General features: G+C 42.6%; 1 protein-coding gene across 1 annotated transcript in view; it reads left to right on the top strand.

Moving 5' to 3' along the window:
- Positions 1-11,546, top strand: part of LOC105812987 (chromosome unknown open reading frame, human C16orf62) — a 136,022-nt gene that overhangs the window by 36,332 nt on the left and 88,144 nt on the right. The window contains exons 9-13 of the mRNA XM_012647550.1: positions 2,058-2,154; positions 2,857-2,904; positions 4,358-4,451; positions 8,187-8,264; positions 8,759-8,881. Coding sequence (XP_012503004.1) covers positions 2,058-2,154; positions 2,857-2,904; positions 4,358-4,451; positions 8,187-8,264; positions 8,759-8,881 — 440 coding nt within the window. The remainder of the gene's footprint in view (positions 1-2,057; positions 2,155-2,856; positions 2,905-4,357; positions 4,452-8,186; positions 8,265-8,758; positions 8,882-11,546) is intronic.

Raw genomic sequence — 11,546 nt, 5'->3', positions numbered from 1 at the left:
TTTAAATACATTCATTTTAAAAATAAAAATATAAAAGATGAACAAAAATGTATTAATGAAAATAAAAGGAATTGTTCTGTAAGATTTGGATTCCATCAAAAGGCCATGTTTAAGGACCTAGAAGGCCACATGTGGCCTTGTGGCTGCAGGTTCCCCACCCTGGCATATGCGGATTGTTGTATAGCTTGCAGTCAGTGTGTGTATGCAGGGCAAGGTGCCTTTAGAGTGATTTCCAGCTCTTTTAGGCAAACTGCATCACTGTTTCACCATTTGCTAAGCCTCAGTTCCCTCAATTATAGAATGAGAGATTTTAGAGCTGACCTCAGAGACTTATTTTTGCTTTTGGACTGTAAGCCACATGATTCAGTCATATGAAGGGAAATTAACCCTGCCCCTCCCTCTCCCAAAAGACAAGATTGACAAGTGAATTTAAGAATATCCCTTATCTTTTCTTGTCTGGAGCTCTCAAAAATAGGAAAAAAGTTAATTTATGTGTACGGATTCAGGCCAGGAAGGGGAGAATAGTTATTTCCCATCCTTTTGAAATAGCGAATAGTTCTCAAATGAATAAAGCATGCCAGGCATCCAAAAATAGTAAATACTCAAGACTGCAGTTTCACCGGATCTGCAGTTGTGATTAGTGACTGTTCTCTGCTAGAGAAGTACCTAGAGGTTTTATCTTTTTTGCTGATTCCATAGAAATTTTGATCACCTTAATCATATATCACCAAGTGGCAGAATCAGAGATGAAAAGTGACTCATTGCACAAGATGAGAGCCAACAAGCTAAGAATCATTTGTTATATTCTAAAATGATTAACTTTTCTCTTTTCAATCGAATCCTCAAACTATAAAACATGCTCATTGGTGGGATGGAGCTCCAATCTTTGCTGAAATCATTTAGAAGAAATCATTTCCATGTGAGAATTCAACAGTAGCCTTTGTGGTATTGATAAGTTTGTTTATTGTTTTTTTTTCATGCTCTCTTGCATTCCTTAAGATGTATGTCAAGTCTAGAATTGTGAGAAATAAATTTCTGTTGTGTTTTTTTTTTTTTTTTTATATCAAGATTAGGCTTGGATGCCTGTGCCAGAAAACTCAAAATAATAACAGAGTTCAGGGTTGTTGGGGCAGCGAGACAGTGCCGGGATCCTGACTTCTGTCTTGTTGCTCTCATGGTCCAATGTGGCTACAGAGGTTCCAGCTATTGTATCTGCATTCCAATCAGCAAGCAAGAAGGAGCAAGGGAGGGCAAGCCCCTTCCCTTAAAGATATTTCCCAGAAGTTGCACTTCTCTTTCTATTCTGGGTCCAGAACTTGGTCCCATGACCACACCTAGCTGTAAGGATGGCCGTTAGCCCAGCAGAAAAATGAGAGCTCTATTATTAAAGAGGAAGAGAATAGATACGAGGTAACCGGCAGTTTCACCCCAAGGTGACATGGGTCTTGGAGCCAGTCTGGAGCTGGCAGCCTGGCTCTGGCTGGTTTCTCATCTCCGGGCCTTGCTTTACCTTCAGGCTGGCCCATGTGATGTGTAGAGCAAAAGCTGAGATCACATTTCATGTTGCAGTTGCAGGTCCCTAAAGCATCTGGAATTCTCAACAATACTGTCTTAGTTACTGGTAGGTAACCACAAACCTCTGGATTATATTAGAGGCGGTGATTAAGAATGTAGGCAATGATACCAGACTGCCTGGATTGAATTCCAGCTCTTACATTTGCTTTCTGTGGGCCCTGAGCAAGTTACTAAACTTCTCTGTGCCTCCGTCTCTGCGCCTATAAAAGAGGATAATGAAAGTACATACCTCGCAGGGCTGTTGTGGGGATTAGGTGAGCTAACATCTATAAAGCATTCTGAATAGCACCTGGCACCTAGAAAGCCTGTGTGTGTGCAAACTATTATTATCTGTTGCTTCCTAGTAATGATATTTGCAAGGGAAGACACAAAGGGATTGAATACCCTACCCCCTTTTCTGCTCCGTGGTAACTTGTTCCTATCCCAGGATTCATAGCAAGTGAGATTTAGGGGGGCTGATGGTTACTGTTTTTGTGTTACAGATCACTTTTCTCCAGAGAATACAAATGACACGGCCAAGGAAACATGCCTAAATTGGTTTTTCAAGATTGCTTCCATCAGGGAACTCATTCCGAGATTGTATCCTTTTTTTTGTCTGATGATTTTAAAGATAGGCTAGAAGAGTTGCACTGTTAATAGAAGCCACGTGATGGGATGCCCTGAAATTCCTGTTGAAAGTCTGGTCCCGTTACGGTTGCTAGCCTGAAAATACAGGGTGAGCCACGTTGTGGAAGCCCTTGGACTCTTGCTCTCTCCAAACAGTTTTTTGTTTTTTACTTTGAATATGATGCCATGTATCAGGCTTTTGTTTCCTAGAGGAACATTCCCACATTAATTCTCTCATTTGAAATGCTCCATCTTTATGTGTTTTCTCTGGTTCCAAGAACTTGAAAGAACAGGGTCAAACTTTTCTGCACAACTGCCAATATTGAAGAACAGAAAATTCATCTTATACACAAATCGCATCTTAGTTAACTAAAGTTCATTCTTTCCCCATAAAGCCTTCATTGGAAATGCTCAAAACCCAGTTTAGATTTCAGCATGCAGCCATGAGTCAACATGTAACATTTTCCAAAGTTTATTTTAAATAAGTATGAAACCTTGAAAACCATGTCTGGAAACCACAAGCCACTAGCTTACTTAATTTTCTGGATTGTTTAGGGCCATCATGGTCCCCAGTTCCTGAGACCTGCCTATTTCTGTTCATGAATAATTTCGTTTTTTCCTCCGTAGCGAATAGGCCATCTGGAAAATATCTTCCTTAACAGAATGTTTTTGTAGTTATGTGGAAGCATCCATCCTGAAGTGTAACAGGTTCCTCTCTAAAACGTAAGGCTCTTTTCTAATGCCCAGAATCATAAAATTTCTAAATATCACACACGTGCGCGTGCACACACACACACACACACACACACACACACACACACACACACACTAATGGCAATGTAATAGTAGTTATTATTCACCGAGTCCTTAGGGTGTGCCAATGAAATGAAAACTTAATGAAGTGGAGACACCATCTTAATCCCCATATCATAGAGAGGAAAACTCAAGCTAGGAGAGGTTGGTTAATAGCTCATGGAAGATCATCCCCGTTGGATTTGAATCCTGGCTGTGCTGTTACTAATGTGTGGTCCTGAGCAAGTTATTTAGGGTCCCTGAGCCTCAGTCTTTTCTCCTAAGAAGAGGTCTGTGTGGATCCTCTGAGCTGCACATGCAAAACTGAGTCTTGCCTGGAACTCAGTGGGCCCACGCTCAGTGTTGCTGCTGCTGTTTGATGATGAAAATGTTGATGTTGGAAGCAGAAGCCTGCGCCCTTAGGGCTTAGGCCTGGTGCCACTCTGGTTCATCACTGATACTGGGTTTTGTTTTTTTTGTTTTTTTTGTTTTTTTGTGTTTTTTTTGAGATGGGGTCTTGCTGTGTTGCCCAGGCTGGTCTTTAACTCCTGGGCTCAAATGATCCTTCTGCCTCAGCCTCCTGAGTAGCTGGGCCTACAGGCATCTGCCACTGTGCCCGGCTACATCTTAGACATTGTTTTAAGAATAATTACAGAGCTTGGGAACCCAGATCTGCTTTCTGCAGAGCTGATGAAATACTGAGTCATGCTGGATAGCTAGATAATAAACTCTTTGAAGCCGGGGACTGACTCATGGTGCTTCATCAATAACCATTTTGATTGGATTTATAATTTACCCCAAAGGTGTTTGACTTGGATCTAGGGATGCCTGGGATAGTTTGGGGGGATCACATGGGTGCTAAAGAAACAGTTATTTTGCCTCACCCGTTGGGGGAGGATAATGCCTTAGGCTGAGGGAGGTCCTATGTTGCAGGAAAAAGAAATCATAATTCACATAGACAGGGGTGGAGGATGTTGATCCAGCTTCAGGTGCTAGGAAGGAGCAGGGCACGGTGCAGTAAATCAGTGCAAAGGAACCCAGATGGGGAGAGCAGATCAAGGGGTGACCAGTCCATGGAAAATCACTGGAGGCAAAAACTGTTAACATTAGTAAAATAAATGTGACCTCGAGCAGGAAAAAATGTGGTTAGACTCCAGCACTGAGCAAATGATAAAGATGAAAGAAATCACTCAGTGAATGAATTGTATCAAGACAGAAGGACTGTTGTTACATTGCCTTAGAGAACTCTGAAACTTTGACCTTGGTGTGTTACTGAAACTTGATCCCCACCCCCACAAAACTGAAGAAGTTTTTATCTTTAAAAATAAAAGAACGGCGAGTTCTCACATCGGCTATAATGCTGTCCTCTTTTTGTCCCTTGCAGGGGAATTTCCGAGTGCCTGCCTCGATTAACATGCATGATCAGAGGGATCGGAGACCCGCTGGTGTCGGTGTACGCCCGCGCCTACCTGTGCCGGGTAGGTCGCACCAGGCGCTGCCCTCGCACGGGCGGCTGCCGCCTGTGTCCTTAGCCGTTCACCTGGGCTGCTTCGTCCCGCACCTCACAAGTCACAGAGAGAAGGACTTTATTAGCTGCTAATTTTGGAACCTGGCTCTTCCACAGAAAGTAGAGCTGTAGGATTTCTTTTAAAAATTAATTTTAAAGTAGACCAACTTACCATCACTCTAATTAGGAAGCGTTTTAAGGTCATCTTCTTACAAATGAACTGGTTTTGAGAATTAATTGTTTCTCAGTTCTTGCTGGGAAGGAGGCTCCCAAAGCCTTGCAGATGACAGGTTGCATTTCATTGACTTGAAACTTGCTTGCCCTTTTGTCTTGAATTTGATTGCTTTATCAGTTCTTTTATCCTCCTATTAAAGAGTTGGCTCAGAGTGCAAGTTGGTGAGACCGTTGGGCAGGTGAGCGGTGTCCCACACGACAGCAGGCCTCGGAGGGTGACGGGATTGCCGTAGGCAGGCACTCTGATTATAAATCACCTGCCCTTTCTCTCCTTTAAAGTGTTGTGAGGCTTCTACTTAAAACTAATTATAATAAGTTTTTTACCTATGAAAAATATCACCCACGGAGAGCATGTGGTCAGTTTCCTGCAACCCACCCAGGGGCGCTGCCCTCGTGAGGACTCCCAGGCAACAGCCCTTGTCCCATCAGCATCGTGCACCTTCAGAGAGAGCTTGTTGCCCCAGTGAACCCCAGACTTCCTTGAGGGCAAAGCTACAGTTAGAAACTCATGAGCCGTTCTGCATGTTATTAAGTCAGAAGGCGAGAACATGCAGCCTTTTTTTTTTTTATTTTTTTTTTTCCAGCATGTTATGGGGGTACAGATGATTAGGTTACATATGATGCCCTTACCCTACCTCCCCCCCAAGTCCGAGCTTCAAGTGTGTCCATTCCCCCGGAGGTGCGCATCGCACTCATTGGAGAACATGCAGCCTTTGATTTGCTTCTTCTACCTGACATCTAGCAGACGACGGAAGCCCTGTGGTCTCAAGTGTCACAGAAAACTCCATCACTGCCCTTAGTAAATGGTCAACAACATTACGAAGGATATTTTTTATAGGTGTCCTTGCTACTGAGAATGAAAGAAAAAGTCTTTGTTTAAGGGCTCCCTACTCCCATTTTGGAACAGACGCCCAAGTGTGCATCGCTCTCTGCTTGAAACGTGGGGTGGACTTTTCATCCAGGAATAGCAGGTGTGTTTCCAAGAGCTTCAACTTTTGAACATATTGAAGCTTGAATACTCCTTCCAAGTCAGTGTTTGCTGAGCGCCTCCTGTGCACATAACACTGCTGGGTTCTGTGGGAGAGATGCAAAGATGTCATCATTTGCATAATTCCATTCCACTGCCTCTCGCCTGGTAGAACATAGCAAATTCTTTGAACTCACCCTGACGTCTATTGAATGATCAAGTAATAAAGACTTAGAATCATGCTGTGTCTTATGAAGATGATTCTGGTTATTCAAGAGAAAGCAGAAAGGAGGGAAATACACATTCCTTGCAAACCTGTTCAGTTTTAAAGTTTGAAGTAAGGTATGTGAGCTAGGGAAAAGATCACGTTTGTTACATCAAAGTGCCTTTGAATGGCAGATGTGACTTGAAAACACGGTGACAATGAGGAGAAGATGCGGAGGACAAAGCGGACCCATCCCAGAAAGACTGGTGTGTCCTGCATCTATTGCAGTCATTTTGTCAATCCCCACAATGCATCGATCCCCTGGTTGGGAAGTCACTAAAAGTCTTTTGACATAGAAAAAATAAGAGATAGTCTGTGCATTGTGATTCTTTCAGTTGCAAGTGGCAAAAACCCAATTCATACTACTTTAAGCAAAAAGAGGAATTTATTGGCTTGTGTGCCTGAAGAGGCCAGGGTTGGTGCAGCCATGGCTAGATCCAGGGCCTTAGAGGGCCATGCCAGGAATCAGCCTCTCCCTCGATCACTCAGCTCTGCTTTCCTGTGAGTTGGCTTCATTCTGTAGCTTGCTCTTTCGACATGGTGGCCCGTATCAGCTCCAGGCTTCCATCCTACCAGCTTGGGAACCCTGTTGGAAAAAGGGGTTTCCAAGGAGATCTAACCTGAGTCTCAGGGCTGATTCTCAGTGGACCACCTTGGTCACCTGCCCCATCCTACACTAATCACCGTGAGATGGGATGTGCTTACGGACCGTGTCTGGCTCTTGTACTCAACCCTGGAACTGGGGCGGGTGGGTCCAGCTCTGCCACAAACCTCCTGGGCTGAGGGGAAGGTTCGATTCCCCAAAGACAAATCGCTTTGCTGGTACCAGAAGCAAAGGGGCTGAATGCCGGCCAGACTGCAACAGCAGATGGAAATCTTGAGCAACTACCCTATTGCCCTGGGTAGAAATCTTCTAGACCCAAGCAGATTTCCAAGCTGCTCATTTGGCTTGACGAGAAGAGATAAACAAAAAACAAAAGCAGCGAGTGGGTCAGGCGTAGGGGGAGCTTGAAGCTGTTTATTAAAGGAAAGTATGATTAACCCCTTCGGCTCATCTCCAGGGCTCATCTACCACCAGGCAGCCTTTGCTGTCGCCTTACAGATAATTATTGCCTTTTCCACAATAGGATTAAGTGGAAGGGAAGACAATAGAATCAGAACACAGTAGAACTAGATCTGACATTTGTTGTTAGTATTTTTTTTAATTTATGTGTTTGTCCTTGGAAACATTCCTTCCTTTACTCAACAACCCTAGAGCTGCTCTTAGAATTTAATGCCCTGGTGGTTCTGGAATAAATCTTTCCAGAGGAATTGTTCACAGCCGTCTGAAACACATCATTATTGTTAACCATCACGACCTCTGGGTGGGGGAAGGTAAGTGGGAAAAATGGGTCCCCATTTGAAGCAAGGGGTTTCCCTTACGAAGCTGTTTTTGTGGTTAAGCAGCAATTTGGAATTGAGGCATTTCTGAGGAGCTCAGTATAAAGAATATTGTGATGTTTTGTTTTAAATATATGAACTCCTCTCCCTAGCTCATACCTCCAATGTTCTAACCCCAGTGCTCTGGCATCTTCTCTGTGACTAACAGATTTCTTCAGGTGGAAATGTTACAATCTGTTTTTTAAACAATGAATTCAGGAGCCAATGGGTTATAGCATTATTATGCTTCATACTTGTCTTATGGAAAATTGCTTGAAATATATTAAAATCTATGTTTGCTTTCATGACTGCCTAGCAAAGAATCTGTATAGCTTTGAACCATGCAATAGTGGTAGCACAGTATCCAAAATCCAAGCTGACTCTCTGATGCACTGTAATCTTTTCGCTTCATCTAATAAGTATAACCACATGTGTATTTATCATTTTTTTGAGAGGAAGAGAATATTGTATACACCATCTTGAGAGTACATTCCTTTTTAGGGCGATATTGATTTTTGTTCTCTTGGTCATCTGTTCAGAAATACATTTTTTACCTTTGGGAAATTGCAAAGATGATTACTGCAAATGTTGCCCTTTTTTCGTTAAAAATAGCTTCTGTGGGTTTTTCTTATAAAAGCAGTACGTGTTTATTAAATAAGAAAACATAAGCAAAAACAATGAAAATTAACTTTGGACTTTTTCTCTATATCTGTACATATGTGTATGTGTTTTTTTCATTAACAGAAATGCCATCACACTGTAGTTACTATTTACAACTTGTTTTCCCATTGTCAAGGTAATCTCATTTTGTTTGGCTGCAGGTGGGAATGGAAGTGGCTCCCCATCTCAAGGAAAGCCTAAATAAGAACTTTTTTGACTTCCTCCTTACATTCAAACAGGTAAGAGAACACTATCCGAATAGCTAATCGACATGACAATTACATGATAGCGAATTCACAAACCCAGTTGGTTTTCCAAGTTGAGAATGCCTTAAAGCTCTTTAAATGTACAAACCCTAGAAAATTACACTAGCGTCTGCTGTGGACAATTAAAATGTGTTGATTGTACCGAACAAGTGCAGAGAGTTAATATACATGTGCTAACAGGAAACATCTCCAGTTGATCAGCCTTTCTTCTCAGCATCTGCTGGCTCCATTTTTATCAGGTTACTTCTTTCCACAGAGCATATTCCCAAAACAGCTCAGCTTGGTGACATGAGAAACTTTCTGAATGTTTTTTCTAGTTTAAAAAAAAAAAACAACTTGAGAAACCAGGCTGTTTCTCTTGGGGCCATCCAAATGCTTATAAGTACGCACTGTCTTTGAATTATACGCTCTTTGTTTGTTGTTTGGTTTTCTCCTCCTTTGCTAAGTGTTTATTTGGTCTCCTGTAGATTCACGGGGACACGGTCCAGAACCAGCTGGTGGTCCAAGGAGTGGACCTCCCATCTTACCTCCCCTTGTACTCGCCCGCCATGGACTGGATCTTCCAGTGCATCTCCTACCACGCCCCTGAGGTAACTGCCCGGGAGCTTCAGTGTGACGGTCACCTCCGAGGAGGAACGCTGGGGCTTCTCCCTCCATATTGCGGTGGCCCCTACACTATGGGCCCCGAAAAGTCAACAGGGCCTTTTCATAACAGCTGTGGCAGCATCTACACTAGCCAGCCTTCATAGCGTGCTCACCATTGTGGCTGGTTCTGTGCTAAGAGCTTTTCCTAGACGGTCTCACTCAACAACTCTGGGAGGGGCTGTGGTCACGCAGGGAGGCCAAATACCTATGTAGGGTCACACAGCTAGAAAGTAGCGGTGACTGTACACAAACCCGGGGACTCTGACTTCAGGGCCAACAAGCTCTATACCCTCTTCACTTACCTTCCTATGCCCCTTTCGTTTATAATAATCGAATAAAGTCAGGAAAGCAGGTAATGCTTTCCCCATTTTGCGGAAGGAAAATAAAACTTAGATACTTAATTGCTTTTATAAGATTCTTTTTTTTTAATCTAATTTTAGTATTGTCAGGAATTAAAACAACATCAGAATCATAGCAGAAATATTTTTTTCTTACCTGAGATTGAGACAGAGTTTTAGTAGAAGACCAGTTCAAACTGGCATAATAACTGTGCTAGAGGAAGCTTTCCTTGTCTTCCTTTGGTGGTTGAAAAGAAAAGGGAGACTATACCTAGAGCAAAACAGAATTTAAAGACACCTGCCTTTTCTCCTCAGTGCTGCCAACGCATATTGAAAGCCCTACAGAAAAAAAAGGGACATGACTTTGACTAAGCAATCTCATTTTTAAGAATTTATCCTGCAGAACTAATTAGATGAATGCATAAACATATAAATATATACACACACAGGTTTGTTCCTGGCAGTGCAGAATTGGAGGCAAGCATCAGAGGGGAGTGGTTAAATTATGGTACATGCATTCAGTGGAGTGTTACAGGGCTGTTTAAAATGATGGCGACCCATGAAGATCTGTGTATACTGACATAAGGGTGTTCACAACCTATTCCTGAGTGCAAAAGGGCCGTTACACACATGGCTGTGTGTGTTGTAAGTGGCAGTGTGGCCTAGCGTTCGGGTGTGGGCTCCTGTCAGGGTGCCTGAGTCTGCATCTCAGCTCTATTACAGCTGTTGTGATAAAGTAGAGGCCAAGCCATTTGTTCCTAACCACTCTGAGCCTCCTTTCTTCATCTGTAAAATGGGAGCAAGAATAATAATTCCTGTTTTCCAGTCTGTGGCAAGGATCCAACAAGACCATGCACACACAGTACTTGGAAACACGATTTTTATATGTGCGTGAGAGAGTGGGGAAGGAGATATGAGAAAATATCACTGCAGGGTGAGATTTGGGGGCATCTTATTTTTCTTTGCCTATTTGTGTTTTCTAACTTTTCAACATGTATGTAGCATTTGTATTCTTTCTTTTTCAAATTCCAAAGTTGGAGGAGAAAAACAGGGACATCTTGTACTTCAGCTGAATGTTCTTACTATTAAGTAAATTGATTTTAAATCAAGCTGGCATAAAGGGAAGTCTGGTTGAAAATTTGCTGCCCATTGTCTGTGACCCTCAGCATAGTTTCAGCAACCACATGCTGTCCCCAGCTTCCGGGAAAACTTATTATGAACTTGACTGTCGAGAGAGAGCTGCCCTAGCTATTCCGCTGAATGACGGGAACATAGAAGCAGGACTGACGTGGTGAAAATAAGAACACTTATTTTTTCTTATTTTAATGAAAGGCAAAATGAGATTAAAAACAAAAGGTACATGTCATAAGGCATTCTTCCTTTTATTTTAAGCTTCAGTAATCTCAAAGGATGGCAGAAGCTGTGAATAGAGCTCTCCTGGGAGTAAAGCTCTAGGAAATCATTATTGCACTAGAATAAGTGATTAAAAAATTAGGTCACCTGAATAATAATAAACTCTGATTCTTGGGGCAGTTAAATAAGGGACATGTAGTGTCTTGTTAAAAAAATTAATCATTTTCAAAATGCAGAAGAACTGATGTCAGTGTGGAAGGTTGTGTTGAAGATGCGTGTGACAATTTGATGCCTAAAAGCTCTGACGGTGCTGGGCGTGAGTCAGCTGGGGAGAAGAGCCAGGTGTGTCTTTAAGAGGCCTCCAGAATAAAGGCTGGTAAAGTTTGGCTCCTGCAGTCGGTAATGTACAGAGCAGGCAGGTGAGAGAGGGGAAGGGGGAATACCTTTAGTTGTGAATATCTGATATACAAAATTTCAAATCAAACTTGACATAAAAAAATAAAACCAGGGAATGTCTTAGTTGTTCAGGCTGCTGTAACAAAGTGCCATAGGCTGGGTGGCTTATAAAGAACAAATATTTATTTCTCGCAGTTCTAGAGGCTGGAAGTAAGAGGTCAGGATGCCAGCGTCAGGTTCTGGTGAAGGCCCTCTTCTCGTATCCGTACATGGTGGAAAGAGACCCAGCTCAGTCTCTGGACTCTTGTAGGGGCACCGATCCCATTTATGAGGGCTCCACCCTCGTGACCCAGTTACTTCTCAAAGGCCCACCTCTTAATACTGTCACCTTGGGGGTTAGGATTTCAATCTGTGAATTTTGGAGGGACACAAAGATTCAGTTCATAACTGGGAGTGATGATTCAAAAAGGCTTTTTTTGTTGTTTGAAGACAGGATTTGGGTGGTTTTTTTTATATATATAGT

The sequence above is a fragment of the Propithecus coquereli genome, unplaced genomic scaffold (assembly GCF_000956105.1).
Source record: "Propithecus coquereli isolate 6110/MARCELLA unplaced genomic scaffold, Pcoq_1.0 Scaffold27, whole genome shotgun sequence".
In the NCBI taxonomy this organism is placed as follows: domain Eukaryota; kingdom Metazoa; phylum Chordata; class Mammalia; order Primates; family Indriidae; genus Propithecus; species Propithecus coquereli.
This window is presented reverse-complemented; position numbering and strand designations above follow the sequence as displayed.